This window comes from Sceloporus occidentalis, unplaced genomic scaffold, assembly GCF_023333645.1.
Source record: "Sceloporus occidentalis isolate IW3139 unplaced genomic scaffold, rSceOcc1.0.p SCAF_37, whole genome shotgun sequence".
Lineage (NCBI taxonomy): Eukaryota > Metazoa > Chordata > Lepidosauria > Squamata > Phrynosomatidae > Sceloporus > Sceloporus occidentalis.
The window spans coordinates 4217896-4235682 of record NW_028317017.1 but is presented as its reverse complement, the minus strand read 5'-3'; the positions used below and the strand labels follow the sequence as shown (position 1 = coordinate 4235682).

The 17787-nt window shown below is 37.7% G+C and overlaps 1 protein-coding gene across 1 annotated transcript in view; it reads right to left on the bottom strand.

The window, feature by feature from the left end:
* Positions 1 to 17787, bottom strand: part of LOC149297755 (transient receptor potential cation channel subfamily M member 1-like) — a 52229-nt gene that overhangs the window by 15960 nt on the left and 18482 nt on the right. Inside the window, exons 2-14 of the mRNA XM_089488341.1 lie at positions 16319 to 16398; positions 15237 to 15432; positions 14290 to 14503; positions 13450 to 13574; positions 12865 to 13036; positions 11071 to 11245; positions 10826 to 10949; positions 5062 to 5134; positions 4197 to 4297; positions 3923 to 4093; positions 3407 to 3541; positions 400 to 450; positions 4 to 39 (exon numbers count right to left, since the gene is read on the bottom strand). Of these exons, the coding sequence (XP_089344467.1) occupies positions 4 to 39; positions 400 to 450; positions 3407 to 3541; positions 3923 to 4093; positions 4197 to 4297; positions 5062 to 5134; positions 10826 to 10949; positions 11071 to 11245; positions 12865 to 13036; positions 13450 to 13574; positions 14290 to 14503; positions 15237 to 15432; positions 16319 to 16398 (1653 nt within the window). The remainder of the gene's footprint in view (positions 1 to 3; positions 40 to 399; positions 451 to 3406; positions 3542 to 3922; positions 4094 to 4196; positions 4298 to 5061; positions 5135 to 10825; positions 10950 to 11070; positions 11246 to 12864; positions 13037 to 13449; positions 13575 to 14289; positions 14504 to 15236; positions 15433 to 16318; positions 16399 to 17787) is intronic.

The following is a 17787-nucleotide window of genomic DNA, read 5'->3' as shown; positions in this document are numbered from 1 at the left end:
CACCTCCATGTTAACCCAACCGAATCCCCTAGTCAGTCGCTGCATCATGAGTGAGTCGCAAAGATGCAAAATAGCAAGCAGAACATGGAAAATGAGAAAAAGAAATATGTTAATGCACACAAAATGAATGAAATGAATGATGACATATTGACAAGATTAATACATATTGGATTAGAGCTATGTTTCTCCACATTTTCCTCAACAAGCACTACACTGAATCAGTAAGTCATCAAGCTCATGTAATAGTGTCTCATCCTTTCCACTTTTGACAACTGCTTAATTCCAAGCACCATTAATGTATGAATTTATTAATGCAGGTTATTAAAATTCCAAAGGAGACACATACTGTGTGTCCATATTTTTACCTGTGTTCTTATTATTTTAGCTTTAATAGCCTACCTTCTTTACATCTCTTACAAGGTAATGGAGGGTGTTTGGGGGGCCCAGCCTCTGCAAGAAAAGAAATCAAATGACATTTAAAAAAAACCAAAAAAAACCTCCCACTTTTAGGAAGAGTAGTGTTAGTACTAAATCTTCTCCATTTATAAACAATTTGTCTAACCGTGGACTGATGCATATGTAAACTCTTTGAGATTATGCTTTATGCAAATCAACAATTCTTGATTGTAGGTCTTCAGAAATTCATTTTTGTGAGGCACGGTTTCATCAGGAGATAGTTATTGAAAACAGCAAACTTAAAATAGCTTTAAAACACACCTCCCATCCCATTTCATGTATTATACTCCTTGTTAGCTAACGCCTGACTCCAATTAGCTTTTGTTGACATGATTAATCTAGGTGTTCACATACGTTTTCCAACCCACACTGTGAATGTTTGAATTATGTATTTGATATGGAAAAGATGAATACAATAATTTGTGTGTTAATAGTTAACATTGATTGTGTTTGTTCATTATTATAACTTAAATGAAGATCATATCATATTTTAAGACAAATATATGCATAAATGTAGGTAACGCCAAAGGGTCACTTACTTACTTACGTCTTGCCATTGCATATATATATATATATATCCCCTTAAGGACCAGGCTGTGTTTTACCTTTTGTACCATTTGGGACCGAGGCTGTTTCAACACTTTTGCGGTGTTTGTGTGTAGATGTAATTTTCTCCTCACTCATTTAGGACAAGGAGGGCTTTCTTCAGATACCATTGTTTTGATCATATTATCTAATTTCCCATAAAAAAAATAATAAAATATGTTCAGCAACATCTCCCGAGTACAGTCATACCCCCATGCATGGGTTTGTCGGGTTGTTTGGGAGGTAAAACGCCATATTTAGGAGGTGCACATTTTTTAACTTGGAAATTTTACATCTGGTCATTCTGCCCCCAGGTCCTAATAGGACCATCTTTGAAGCTGGCTAATTCAATTTACCCCATCATACCATATATTTTTGAAAACTAGACACCCCAAGGTATTTAAAACGCTAGTATTTTAACCCTGTCCATGCATCAGATTCTACCACCAGCCTTTGCCACACTTTGTGTTAGTATTTTTTTTGGTATTTTTTTTTACACAAGTTGTACTTTGGGTATAAATTTATAGCTCCAGGTATACGTCACTATCAAACAACACCCTAATATGTGTTCAACATCTCTTGAGTACAGTGATACCACCCATGCATGGGTTTGACTGCTGTTTGGGGTTAAAAGGCCACATTTGGGAAGTGCGCTTTTTTTTCCCTATTTTGGTCAGTCTGTGCCTATGCCCTATCTTTGAGCCCGGCCACTACAATTTACCCCATCAAACCATATATTTTTGAAAACTAGACACCCAAAGGTACTTAAAATGGTAGTATTTAACCCTTTCCATGCATCAGATTCTACCACCAGCCTTTGCCACACTTTGTGGTAGTATTTTTTTTTGGTATTTTTTTCACACAAATTGTACTTTAGGTATAAATTTATAGCTCCAGGTATACATTACTATCAAAAAACACCCCGAAGTGTGATCAGGAACATCTGCCGAGTGCAGTCATACCCCACATGTATGGGTTTGTCTGGTGTTTGGGGTTAAAATGTCACATTTTGGAAGTGCACTTTTTTTTCCCCCATTTCGGTCAGTATGCCGTATCTTTGAGCCCGGCCACTCCAATTTACCCCATCAAACCATTATTTTTTTTAAATTAGACACCCCTTGGGTATTTGAAATGCTTTTATTTAAATTCTTCCATGTCAGGATTTTTGGGAAGATAAAGCGCTAATTTTAGCATTTGCTCATAATAATAAACTTTATTTTTTTATTTTATTCTTTTTGGACTTTTTTTTTTTACATTTTGCTGGAACTGGATAGTTCCTCTGATGCATAATAATTTTTAAATGTTACCATGGTTTTTTTAAGCTTTTTTCCCCCCTTTTTTTTATTTTTTTTTTATATTTTACTAATCACAGTGATTAGAAAACTGGGCTCCATTAACTTGTATGGTTGAATGCAGTACCTGTATTCAACCTGCAAGTGGAGCCAGAGTTCTCTAGAGGGTCTGGAGACCATCTAGCAAACTTTTTCAACTTTATTTTTTTTTTTCCCGGGCGGCCGCCATCTTGCGGATGGCGAAGATCACCGGCAGTAGCGGCTGTGACCTGGGGTAAGTGTTTGGTGTCGCTTAATGCCCCCTGATCGAGGCATTCCAGCGACACCATTGAAGTTTAGGAGGTGATCGTTGATCGCCTCCTAAACACTTTTAAAACGGGCGTCCGCCGCCATACAATTTATGGGGGTTGTTGACGCCCCGGGGAGGGGCCAGACATGGCCCATGATGCCGATCTTGGTGTTGCTGAATGCCTCGACATCGATCGTTGATCACTTTCTAAGCTTGTTTAAGTCTCATGACGTGTCAGACACGTCATAGGTCGTTAAGTGACCGTTTTGCATGACGTGCCTGACCCGGCAATGGACGTTAAGGGGTTAAATATATATATATATATATATATATATATATATATATATTGATCCAACAAAAGTAAACATTTATAGTTCTTCCTCTACGTATTAAATAACAAGAAACCCTGACCTTTTGTGTCGTAGGGTGTTGTCCTCTTCTATATACCTTATCTGTAGACTTATTCACAGAAGGGAATACAACTTATGGTGTGAGTTTAAATTAAACACAGACATACTCTTATATGTAATAGACATAATAGACATTTGACTTATGCCAAGGGTTTGACCATAGAATACACTGCTTAATAATGTATCATAATACAGCCACTTACTTTCTTAATACAGCCACTTACTTACTGTTCTTTTAATGTAGCTCTAGCTACAGCTTTTAATATAGCTTTGTAAAGGCTTCAATCTTTACAAAGAAACACTCTGAGCAAAATGTTATCTTCTCCACCTTCGTGAGAGCCAGTAAATAAAGCAGTTGTTTATGTTATACTCACTGTATTGTACAGTTCTTCCAGTCGGGGAATAGTAAGAAAACGCTGCATGTTGACTCCATTCTCAATTAGAAGCTTCACAAAATCCACCCGATCGAGAACTAAAGCATCCATCATTGCTTGTTCTAAAGAATTCACCTGGAGAGCAGACATTACAAAACGGATCAGCGAGAGTCTTAAGCCGCTGCTTATAATATAGTTATATGGTAGCTGTCAGTACCACTGTGTGCTGTACAAATAAAAGCTTGGTGAGACAGAGCAAACTTTAATATGTAATAATAATTAAATATAATATAATCATTATTATTAAGCAGAACTATTGTTACTAGGACAATTCAAACTCATCAATCAGTGAGCTTTAGACTGTAACACCTCCTCAACTGTGTTTTTCCAATAAACATGCCTTTCTAGCTGAACTGGAAATAGGTCCTGATTATGGTGTTTTGAAAACATCATCTCCTGTGATCAGCCATGAACATTCTGCAGGAATGATACCAAGAAAATCAAATAAGTACAGACCCAATTTAGAAGTTCAATCTTCCTTGGATCAGTCTCTTCCTCAGGCTCCTCTTTTCCTTTCCCTTTTTTCTTTCCTTTGGCCTTTCCTCTTGGTGCTTTAGCTTGAGCAGCAGGTGACCTCTTCTCTTTATCCTGTGCAGACCCATCAGCTGCTGTAAGGCTTCCTAGAGGCTAGTGATAAAAACCAGATGCAATGAACAACTGAGTCTCATTTCCTTTCAATAAAGTTAAGTTTTATTGCTTGCTGAATTAATATTTTAACATCTTCTCTTACCGGCCACTGATGTCCAAAAACAAAAATTTGGCTGCGTGCAATGTCAACACGATTCCATGCTAACGCCAAGCTTAATTGATCAGGGGCAGATGCATTTGTACCTTGCAAAAAAATAACAGATAATATATATGCAACCTTCACTGGTAAAATTAATTTTTCAATAATTGTTACAAAATTAAGTCATTCACTTTTAAACATTATAAATAAAAAAAAATTGATGACATGGTAATATTAATATTAGTTATTTATACATATTACAAGTAATATGTATGCTAACTGTAGAAAAGAGAAAAGATTACTAATAAACTCAATTTGCACAATCCACCATCACTAAAAGAAAACATAAAAAACTGAAGTTAGGGGGTTATCTTCGGCTGCCCTTCTTACAGCTAATTGATGAGACATGGTATCATATCCCAACACTGTTATTAAGGATGTGCAAGGCCTGAGAACAGCAGCTATGGAGTCTGCGCAGGTTCAGCAATGTCCTCCATAATGTAAGTCTAAGCAACGGCACACCTGGGAGCATGATTGCCCAATAGTTTGATTTCCTCCACGGCTTGGTGGAGGGCCTGTCCATCCCCAGACCACCAGCCCAGCAGGCTATGGATTTGTTTAGGCGGCTAATTTTTCATGGATACCACAGCAGACTAATGGGCGTAGTGGATCAGGAGCCCTTTCATGATTTATACAATCCTATAGTTGACTGGGAAGTATATTCAACCCTACATATTCCACAGCACTATATTGGTGATTAGAGTTGAGCAATGGTGATGGGTCCTTGTAAAGGGATTTCCACATGCTTCATGGAATGAGGGAAGTCAAGCCGGGCTGTAAACTGTACATCAATCACATGGTGTCCTACCTTTAAGAAGCGCTGTTAGGATGGCCATTTCAATGTCTTGTTGACCTTCTGACCCCATACGGAACACGGTTATCTAAGCAAACAGGTAAGCGAATAGAAGCAAATAACAATATGTAAGGCAATAAGAGATTCAAGCAGGGACAATGATATACACTGACAATATAATACAAACACAGTTGTGAATTAGGTCCTAGTGTTACATTAAGTAAGATTATTAAGACTGTCCACAAGAAGATTGAAAAACAAACCAAGTTTTAAAGTCCAAGGATATGTATCCAGAATTTGATACATCTTTATGTATACATTTATGTTACTTTACAAAAGAAATGTAATGTCATAAATGGTAGCACTGCGGGAGACGTAACCTGCTGTTGTGTCTCCAATATCTAGTAGATCCAGGCATCATCTCTAAATACAAATAATTGAAGCCATATATACTGCTTATAAACAGTCTTCGACTAATAAATAGTCACTTTCTGGAGGACCATCTTTTCCACAGGGTAATATAGTCTGTCTGAGCATGAAATATTAAGTCACTACCACCTGCAGTCTTGCTAGGTAATTATTCAGGGCACCATATCTTTAGGGGTGCCAAGGGTGATTATTCATAGCCTTGGACCCTCCTCCAAAGTCTATTGATTTCAGGCGTGTAAATCTGCCCACTGTTGCCTCCTTTTGCTACTGATAATACAGGGAGAACCATTTGCTATCCATAAGAGACTGCACAGACATTCAGTAAACACTAATTTAGGCAAACTATATTGTTATAGAATTCTTAAAGACAAACTTGCTTTCTGAATCAACCCACTTGCAAACATTTCCATGGGTGTTCGGGAAAAGGGTTAGACTAAAAACAGTTATACTATAGAGAAAGTATAGCTTACTGTTTTATGTATTGGAACATATTACTTTGAGTCATCTCCATTTTTGTACATTATATATATATATATATATGGTAAGCTCGTTTGAGTAGGGCCCTCCTCACCTGTTGTCTCTGTAAGTCAAATTATGTTACCTACTACTTGTTATGTCCTGTCCACCCATCGTACAGCGCTACGGAATTTGATGGCGCTATATAAAACAATAAATAATAATAATATATATCTGAAGAAAAGACCTAGACTTGAAAGCTTCCAATCCATTATTTGTCAGTTAGCCAAAATGTATCATCTTTAACAAATTTGCTTTCTCTCTTTCTAAGGATAACACATTACAACTCTATACCTTAAATGTACTTTAATGAATACCAAAAGTCATTAAGTTGAAGTATATTATAAAGAAAAACTATAAAAAGTGTACACTTTTACTTTGTCAATGTCATGGAAACCTGGCCGTTGGATTATTTAGAATATACTGTTACCTTGTGAAATATCTACCTAATTTGACATCTATTGATTTTATTGCAAACAATGTATGTGTAACTAAATTAAACTAAATGCTCTTATTTGAAGCATTGGCCTACTTTTTTCCCAGGATTCATTAAATTAACACGTTGTTTACATAAAAGACTGGGGCACACAAACTCTTCTTTGCCAGTTCGGTGGTATGTAAAGTACTGTTGTCAGCATGGGGTATCACAGCAAGATACCAACTACGAGTGTGCTGATTTCACTTTATATATTTAGAGAGGAAATCCTGACAAGCCTTGACCATTGATATTTACGTGCGTGAAGAGTCTCGGTATGTAGCTTTATTACAGCTCCACTCGGCCTGGTTACCTCGGTAAGTGATTCACTATAAATCAATCCGATCCTAATCAGCTCACGTGGCTGACAAAGAAAACTGAAGCATCAGGAGAGAGATTGGCATTGCAGGTCTCCTTGCATTTTTCAGAAACCGTCAAAGCACAGAACAACTATTTATGCAACTTTGGAAGTAAGTACAGAAGTGATAACATCAAACCATAAGCAAAGACAGTCTTGCTCAAGAGCCAGTCCTACAAGGTGTCACACCGTAATTTGTAAAGCGCTACTCACAAATTATAGAGCTCACAGTAAGTGCCCTGGGGTCGTAATGAATTCCTTGAGATGAGAATTCTGTCAAACTATTTGGTAGGTCACCAGAATGAGGAATCTGCACACACACCAAAGGAACTCAGGTGCTTAACTGTGCCAAGAAGGGCCAGCTCCCCAGTAGATCAAAATAAATAAAGGCTCCAGGCACTCAAGGGTTCCAGCTCAGGCAGATTTATTAAAAGATAGACAGCAACTTGATAAAGACCTCATTGTGAGGTCAAAGCGTTGTTGGTGTTGTCCTTCAATAAATCTGCCTGAGCTGGAACCCTTGAGTGCCTGGAGCCTTTATTTATTTTAAACTATTTGGTAGGACTCTTAACTGTTAAACTTTTACCATGTATCACTGGTACAAGTATTAACTTGACATGGTGGCCACACTTCAGAAATGCTTCTCTAGAGGTAGGGCCAGATTAACATAGGGGCTAACAGATCTTAGGTTTGTGACACGTCTCTTAATAGGAGCTTCAAGCAACAGCAGCCATTGAAACTTTCTTTTCTTCCTGAAATTAGATATTAGCTATGCTTCATAGAGTGGATTCTGGTAGGTGCTGGTAGATAGGCTGGCACCACGCAGTGTGCCTCCTGTGTACAAGCATTGCTGTCCGCTGTTTTTTTATGTTGGGCTTCTTGCCTTTTCAAAGATTTTTCAGGTTCAAACCACTTAGAGAAATCAACTAACATTTAGTATACCGTATATCAAGGGTATGATTGCCATACCCCCAGCATTTCAGGTGTGAAGTATAACTATCTAGGAGTAACAACTCCTCAGCCACAAAGCATGAGAACATGCACACTCACAGAACAGGCTGCCTAGTGCTGAAGTGTGTAAAATGTGCCCGGTCTCTGTAGCATCACTGAATACAGAGTTCCAAAATGCTTCTGGAAATGAGTTTCCATGGCTGAGCAGCTGCACACAAGCCGAAGATCAATATGCAAAACGCCATTGTGCCTACTGTAAAGTTTGGTGGAAGGGGGATTATGGTCTGGGGCTGTTTTCCAGGGTTTGATTCTTAGTTCCAATGTAGGGTGATGTTAATGTTACAGTTAACTTCACTGAACACCTTTGGGATGAACCGGAACAGAGATTGCAAGCCAGGCTCGCTAATACCAGTGCCTGACCTCACAAATGCTCTACTGGATGAATGGACACAAATTCCTGCAGAATCCTCCAAAATCCTGTGTAAAGCCTATCCAGAAGAGTTGAGGTTGTTATAGGCACAAGGCCAGGGCTCTATGCAGGCCACTTGCAAGCCCATATTAAATACTCGTGGTTTTGGACTGTTATGTTTAACAAGCTCACATAAGTGTGATGGTCATGTGGCCATATAGTGCACTTGACAGGTCAAAGCTGTCCTGACTTAAATAACCCATATATATATATATATATATATATATATATATATATATATATATATATATATATATATGTAGACCTATATCTCAGAGCTGGTTTCCTTTTCAGATTGGACTGTCTGAGGCCTTAGTAAAATATTTTTTTACATTAAAGAAAACTGTTTTGTTTGTCAATATCTGTTTAGCTTCTAAAGCCAAGGTGTTTTCATTTTTCTCAGTAATAGCAGCATGCCACATGTTTGATGTTAGAAGCATACGGTCCTATGTTCTTGTCCTTACAAATTCCATTTAATTAGGCTATTAACTGATTGCTATATCTGGGAACTTTCAGGGCAGGGCTAACCCCATATATTGGCTGAAGAAAGTGGGCAGAAAGTAAGCAGAGAGTGGGCATGGCCAAATGTAGCTCCCGTGCTCAGAGAATGAAGAAACTGATCAAGAGGCTCGGAGGTCCCAGGTATTTCTCTATTATGCTATGGTTAAAATCCAACGATCAGTGTTTATTATTTAATGTGGGAAGTCACATAGGCATTGTGTATGTGTGTGGGATGGTGGTGACATGACTGGCATAATCCAATAGAACATATTGCAGCTTGGTTGGTGCCATCAGTTGCACAACATTAAGAAATAAAATGTTTTTTTAAGAAAAGAAAAAAAAAAAAGGAAATAAAATGTTGTTTTAAAACAGTAACATTTTCTATACATTTCCCAGAGTTGTCTATTGCTAGTCTACATCCCCATGGGTACAAAACTACTGTTGCAAATAAACTATCCTATGCAGTCTGCCAATTTAAATCACTTTTTAATATCTGTTTGAATAAAGGTTACATATAAGAAAACATTTATCACCTTTTACTTATTACCGTAATTATTTAGGGTAGCTTTATGCTCATCCAATCCTTTCTTAAATTCCTTTATTGTATTTATGTTTTTTCCCTTTACTACTTACCACTGGAGATCTATTACAGGTATCCCTTTCAACAAAGTAAAACTTTAACTTGTTGCTAAAAAGAGTATTGTCAACGCCATGAGCTGAAATAGTTTGTCATACTTTAATTCTTCCAAACCATGTCACCTATTCTGTAGCAGGACCACAGCACCACTTTCGTACGCATCTGCTGTCTTTCCAGTTCAGCAGTTCTCCTGGTAGCTTGTGTCAATACTTAAATGCATTTGCATATGTCTGCAATTTTTCATCAAAGCAAACAATTTCTCCCTAAATCCTCTGTGTGATTTTTGTATCAAACATATGGCAAAGTTGGAATGACTACATGAAAAATGGCACAATAACTAGTCACAAAGACACGAAACTGATGAGGGACATAACATATCTTTATTGTAGGAATAAACCACATTTTTAGACAGTTACCAGATGTTGAAAATTTCAACATGCACCAAGTGTATTTAAACTTTACTTATATATATATATATATATATATAAATTTGGAAAGTGAAACACATTTCTACTAGTGTTTATTTACAAATAGTTACTTACAGTAAGATGAAGGCACTCATCTTACTACTTCTACTACCATGTATTATTAAGGGTCACGCCTGGCTAGATTCTCTTCAATGGTGGATGGACCAGAGCTCCAGGGTTTATGCTACTTCTCCGTGGCTTTAAAACAGTGTCTTCAATTTTGTGTCAGGGAATGGCGCCTACTAATGTTAATTCCCTGCCCAGCGTCTTCCTACTCCCACCCAGCTTCTCCCCACTCACAAGCCCCTCAAAAGTTTAATTGGGGTTTGCCCCATGTTTGCCCCTATGTATGGATACCCTGTCTCCTTTATCGTGGCCCCATCTTCTCCCTGTCTTTTGTAAGGAAAGGGAGATCTACGTTGATGGGCCCCCCTTGGGGAGTTCCCAGGTATATATAAATGACGTGATGGTCAGAAATCAAGTACACCAGAAATGGCAGATTCTATACCAAACATGTAAAATTAATTTGGAATGATTAATATTCATGTTTGAGTTTCAAGAAATGTGTGTTATACACCTCGGTAGCACTTAATTCAAGGCATTTATTCAGTGACAAACAGTTGTATTAATCATCGATGTGCAGATGTGTAGAAAAGGTAAGCAAAGTCCGTCCACATTGCAACTGTCTGTACTACTGGGAATACATTTACCAGTGACCTTTACAGAGCCTTAATTTATTTGGCATCAATAGTATATCTTTACAATATACCTACATATAAGAATGAATATGTGCTGTACTTATGATTTAGGCAGATACTATTACGTACTATTATTAAGCCCTATCTTCAACATCACTTTCTGTGTGAATGAGATGGAAAGTAAGAAAGAAACTCTAACAGAGAATAGTGAGACAGAGGAGCGCACATTGTGTGAAGGTTAAGGAAGAGAGGGGTGTAGCAGAGAGACAGAATCTTACCAGCTCTTTTTTCTTCATACATTCCATAAGAACAATGAAAAGTTGGTGAGCCTGGTTCCGGCTGTAGTTAAATGTTTTCTGGATGGTAACAAGAAGCTGATCACGAAGTGATTCGCTGATTATCCTAAAAAACACACAGTGAAGATAACCAGAGCAACAGCACTATCTTCCCATTTAATCAGATAACTATTTAGAATTATTACAAAACACACATTACATGTGAAAATATGCATTTATCACCTTACCCTGCTTCCTCTGAGTACTTGTGCGCAAACGATAGGATGTCAGAGGCTCTCCCACTTCCATCACACACGACTACAGGGATGGGTGGTTCTTCCCGTAAGCATTCTAAGACTATGGAGATTACATTGGGGCCACCTTCCACAATAAGTGCCACCACTGGCACACCTTGCCCTAGCCCTGTGACATAAACACAGACATTTGCCTTGTTATTGTATTTTCTTTTCTAGTGGGTTTGTGAATACTACAAGCAGGCTAAAGTAATTTGCCAACCAGTGGGCAAACCACAACCAGGCTAATTATTATTATTATTATTATTATTTTGTTCACGCAAAAATGCAAACAGTTAATTTCAACGTAGTCCAGCTGGTCAAGTTTGCAAGAGATGACAACTGAGCATCCCTTTGCTGTCCCTGCCTTGCCATTAATACCAGGCATAGGATGACAAAGGGAAACCCATCTGCCACATCATCATTGTCCATCATGTATTCATGTCAGTCATCATGAGCTGCTTTTACAGGCCCTAGGGAACCAATATATTATAACTCATCATTACTGTGCTAAGGTATACCACAATGATCTCTACGCTATTACATTTATAGATACATCAATAGGGCAGAGTAAAATTAACAATAAAATTTTAATTGGCAATGAACAATTTGACAATAACATGTACAATAGAGTTTGCTTGATTTTGTATGTCTGAATCTATTATTTATGTTAGAGAAAGAGCTAGCATTAACTCTGCTTCTAAAAAAAATCTACAGGCTTGTTAAATTTAAAGTGATATTCTGTCTGTTCACAAATATTTGTCTTTTTAAATTCCCTAATGTTTCCCTTTCTTCTCATCCACTTATGCCTTGGGCCTAAACATCTTGTGCGCCCATACCAAAGTCATCATCATCATTATTATGTAAAGCCTCCTACATTTTTTCATTTTACGATAAGCAGCAGTGCTATATAAATACCAAGATGATACATTGTAAAAGAGTTTATAGCCAAAGAATTAGTGTGATCAAAAGAAGTGCAGACCCATGCTTCTCAATCTTGAAACGCAGTTGCACATCAAAGACCCTGCTATCCTGTTATTGTAGTACCTCTGATTTTTCTGGCATATTTATTGGTATCAAAGGGCACATAAAATGTATTTGTGCAAATAGCAACTAGGTTCTTCTTGCCCTAAAGTTAAAACCAAAGGTCCCAGTTAAACTCCCTAAAACAAGGGGACCTCTTGTCAGCCATTTGAAATGTTGGGAGGTCTAGAGATTTCTTGTTAGAAGCCATGGAGTTCTTTTTGTTTGAAACAAGAATCGTATAGTTGTTGAGACCTGCAGTGTATGTCAGGCACTGCACCTACTTTACCTCTGTGGCTGCCGTCCATTGTACTGCGTGCCAGGATATGACATTATATGCCAGCATTCTGATCAGGATGTGCTAAGGATGGCTGTTTGGGGAGATATCTCTCTTGTAACCAGCCCACTCAGTAGGGGTGCACTGGGGAGCTTGATCGTCCCACCACCCTTTCTCTAGTCCTTCCACTGAAGGCCAGAACATGTGACTGGTAGGGCCCTATGTGTCAGTTTTGATGCACATATATATATGCACAGTATCTATTAGTTTGCACACTGCAACTTAGAGGTACAATTGTTGAACCATGTTGGAAGAACTGAAGGTGCTTCCTCAATTATAGCAGTTTGAAGGTCGTGACAATCCTGATGAATCACCAATATTATATGTATTCCAATATATTAGATATATTATTTTTTAGAGGAAATCAGACCAGATCAAAAGATACTCACGTGTATTGATTTTCTGTAAAGAGATGTGTTTTTCTAGCTGGCGGCGTAATTTAACTTCTGCTCCATATTTACCATATGTACCATTATCAGCCAGGATGAAGTGTGTGTGAGTGTTGTTCAGCACAGAGAGTTTGCTCAGGGGATTTGACATTGTCTGATAAGGTTTTGTTACCTATTATAACAAAGAAAATTATATAAAATACATTCAGTTTATGTAATGTTGGAACATTCACATATTACACTGATATGGCATAAAAACACTGGGTAAATAGAAAATTCTGCATCCTGGCACCAGAGTGTTTTACTCTTCAGGGCTTTCAGAACATTAGAGGACAGTAGATAAGCTGATTTTATGTTGAGTCTATCTGAATCACAAAGCCTTTGTCTATTGAAGTTAATAGCCCTCTAGCAAAATAGTTAAATATAATCTTTACACCAAATATCACATGCACAGATAAGCCATATTTTTATCAATATACAGTTTAGGGATTTCAACCACATTGAATGGCGCATGCAACCTTTTCTCTTGGACAATTTGGACACTTTAAATTGGATTCCACAGCCCAATGCTGCAAAGTGTCTTACATCTCTTCCAATAAGGTCTTCTTTGTTTTCTACAATACCCCATGGTGCAATCCCTATGGCACATATGCGTCCTCTGGACTTGGAAGAATGATCTTTCAAGGCATCTCCAACATGGCGAATTACACCTGCGAAACCAAAAATGATATAACTATGAAGCGCAACTTGTTTGGTTGATTACTTTGAAGTGGTACATATTTGGCAAAAAATATCTGGACAGCTAACTACAAAAGTCTTTGGACAACTTATGGCTGAATGGTTTATTAAGTGAAGACTGGATCACAAAGTTTGGTTCATAGGTCTCATTATATCCCACCCACCAAAAATGTTGCATAAATGTCCTATGATCCATGTAAAATGTCAATATAACATTTTTTTTTCATTGTTGTAAGATCCAACACATAAGAGGTGTTAGCCTATATATAATTTCATGAAGATGTAGCCCAAGACTCCACGTGGGCATAAAACATTACCACACCTAGATCTCCTATCTAACTTCCACCCATAAATGCCCAGTAGCAGAAAGTGCTTTGAGTATCCATGGCCTGGACAATGGGACTTGGACAATAGGTTAGTTACCTCAATGCAGTATACATAGTGTGCTCTAGATAGAAAATTAGTGAAACAGGAAAAAGCAGAGACCGGTGTAACCAGTACATTTACAGTAGTTATTCTAGATCCCAGTGTACATTGTTTAACACTTAAATACTCTTTAGATATGAAAACAAACTCACCAGGTCATATTTTCTATACTGTCTAAGGGTAACCATGATTTTTCTTCTTTCTGGTGGCTTAGAACGTTTAAAAAATAAAAAGGGTTTACCTCCCGAACAGTGTTCATACCTGTACTGACACCCCCGGTGAATATCCAGGCTCCGGTGGTCATGGCAGCCTTGATTAACCCTTTCCCAAATACTTGTTTCAGCTTAGGCTGCATTTCAAAATTCTGGAGTCCTCCGTGCACAGATATTAGTAGTTTCGGAAGTTCTAGCTGCCATTCTTTCACCATGAGGTGTAGCAAAGCATCAGGCTTTGTGTCATATGATACACGGATGTACTGAAAAATAATATTTTAACCATACCTGGTAAATACATTATATAGCACTGCCTATATCAAAGACGATCATTTTATGAAATTGTAGATTAATCAAAATTTGAAGTGTACCTTTCATCTGCAAACTTTAAGCACCTTTAAATACATCTGAAAACCTATAGTTTGCGCTTTAGTCAGTGTTTATTTTGAAAAGACTTTAGCTTAAAAGTGGGGACTATAGCAGAAAGCATTACTTACTTAGCGTATTTGTTTTCTACAAAACACAATTGTCTGCCAAATTAATATACTTTTTGGTTTGGTTGATAATAGATGGTATCTGAACATCGAACATAATTATATATATATATATATATATATATATATATACTTAAAATTAGTTTTACAGTTTCAATAAGTAGATCTGTTCATTTGTGCTATCATGCTTGTTAAAGTCCAGGCTACTTATGAAGCTTTTAGTCCAATGCCCATCACAAAACATTTTTTGCCTGCCTCTGACCCCAAGCACAATGTTGATGACACCACAGTCCTCATTGTCTACTAATGCATTCTGCAACCAAGTGAAAAGAGAGCTATGGTATGGAGATCCTCCTACATGTTACAGTGGACACAAAGATGCCATACTTCTTACTTGATTGTGCTGTGGTAAGACCACTGAAGGAATCCAGCCTCGAATACAATTTGGTATTTGCACCCTGTAAATTTATATTTAGCTTTTTTTGCCACATGAAAGACTTACCATTGCCTTGTTTGAATGTCCTCCACCTTGGAACTCCAGAATACCAAAAGCATCAGTAGGGTTTAGCTGGGTGTGCTTACTAATTGACCATTTCTCAGGCACAGCTTCCACCTGCTTGCTTCCTTCCCCATTTTTGTTAGCTGTAGCATTTTGCGGAAGCGGGACATGCTGACTAATGAGCTGACCACAATAACACCTACAATTATAACACAGTCTTTATATTGTATTCTATTACAAGAACAATGCATCCATTATAAACACTGGATTATATACACTGTGACAATCCTTTACTGCAGCATGTAATCTGCATTAATATAATTTATTAAACATAAAAACATAGCACCCAACACCTGTTTGTTATTGACTGAACTTAACTTGTTGGCATTACCAACGGCAGTGTCCCATTTTTCAAGACTGCTCAGAAATGTGCCTGCGCGCTGTAAAACTCAGGCAATGCACATGTAGCTGAGAAAATGCATATCGTGTGTAGTGTATTACCATCACTGCTTACATGAATGTCATTCATTTTTCAATGTCCTAGGTAACAGAAGCCAATACGGTATAAATATGATAAAGATAAGTTTGAGGGACCAACCAAAAGCACAGACAGAAGATCTACTTAAACTGAAGTGCTCCAAAGGACCTTGTAGGCTTAGAGGTTTAACGCTTTCCTCCTGTAGGGGTCATACATAACAACATACTGAGGCATGCTGCACAGAGTTCTCCCTCTCCTGGCAGAGTGACTTTATGAGGGGGTGGGGCTTGCCAGTGTGGGAGGGGCTTGTTGTACATAGAAAAGTATATACATTAAGAGTTTCCCTATACCTGACCCAGAGTGTCCCAGCTGCTTCTCAGTCCTCACAGAGGAATGCCAGTTTATGACATCATATCCTGGCGCTTTGTGACTTAAAGGCACACCGCTGTATTTTCTACAGTAACTATGGTTACTATTTGGTAACGTTTTCTAAAGTTCTGCTATAAGAATATGTTTCCGTACTCTAGAAGCTGTATCGCTACTGAAAGGGGCCTTCTGGAATACACAATTATAATAACATTACATAGTTTGCTTTAATGCCAGGTACCTGTTGCTGTCTTTGCTATTGGCAATTACGTAGATGCATTCTCTTTTGGAAAATGTTTTTTCTATCCAAGCCTTTTGACCCTAGAAAGCAAGAACAACTTAAACGTGAATTCAATATTAGACAAAATGAAATGTGTAACCATCAAGCCACTCAGTAGTAATCCAATTGGACGTCCAATGATATATTCTGTAATGTAACCTTGTGCTGATCAGTTTGTAATTGCTATAGACTATTTATTATGGCATCAAAAGAGAATTATAAAAAGAAGAATCCTCAAACTAAAAGTTAAATTTTTAGAGTTTTATTTAGTCCACAAATTTACCTTTAAAATGTCATGAAGATAATATGATAAACCTCATATAAATTTGTTCTAGGCCATAGTACTGTAACACATGCATGACCTTTTGGTATGTGCCATTGCAAACTGAGCAACTGAGTCTGTTTTTACACATTCATTTTATGGAAGTGAGAAAATTAGATTTGTTGATGACATATTAGTAAATCCAGTACTTTTGCATGCTTTTAGCAAATGCACAACAATGCATGTGATTTGAACTCCCAAGCTCCTGTTTCAGTCGATGGGAGTTTGACTTGTGGCTTTCAATTTGAGCAGCGGCCAACTTGCAAGGTTGCGAGTTGAGCTCCCATTGAGATGGAAACGTTAATCAATTTGCAACCCTACGAATAACCCTCACATAACTTCTCTAAAGGGACATCAATAATAATTTGTGAATGGAAGTGACCTCTTAAAGCTGTTGTTACCATGAATGATTTTAGCAGTCACGCCAAGGTGACAACCCCAGTCCTTGTAGAGACAATCTGGCACGGGTCGTATTTAAGTACATCAAAATATTTTACTGCGATCCAACTAGAGATTCTCGAGTGCAGCCACACTTGTGCTAACAGAACAACAGTGAGAAAGCAAAGAACTTAAACATCCCATTATATTTTATGTATAGAGCACCAGCAGATTCCATCGTGCTCTTATGAGCTTACAATCTATTTAAACACAAAGCTTAATTATAACCCAATCCAGCTACCTTAGAAAATCAGTTTTGGTTGTCAACAACAATATGCTGTATTTGCTTTTGACTGTGGTAACGAAAAAAGGGAAATTGCACAGAGAAATTACACTTTGACATGTTTGTACTAAACGGTTCCTGGTTTTCTGATGTAATCAGCTGCAATCACTTTTTTAAAGCCATCAGGTAGTGGCTCTTTCATTTCCTTACCAGGCACCAGAAAACATGGTTGGAGTGGTATTATTATCTCAGTTTTTTTATTTTGTGCGATAACATAACTTGTAAAGTGTTGCATAATCAACAGCGTCGCTTAACCTAGTCCGTGTTTTATTTTACTTTCAGTTTTCCAAAGCCATTTCTTATGAGGCTGACTAATTATGTATCATAGTAAACAAAAAGGCAACTGAAAAACTATCCTATTAAAGTATTTTTAAGTTAAAGTTTACA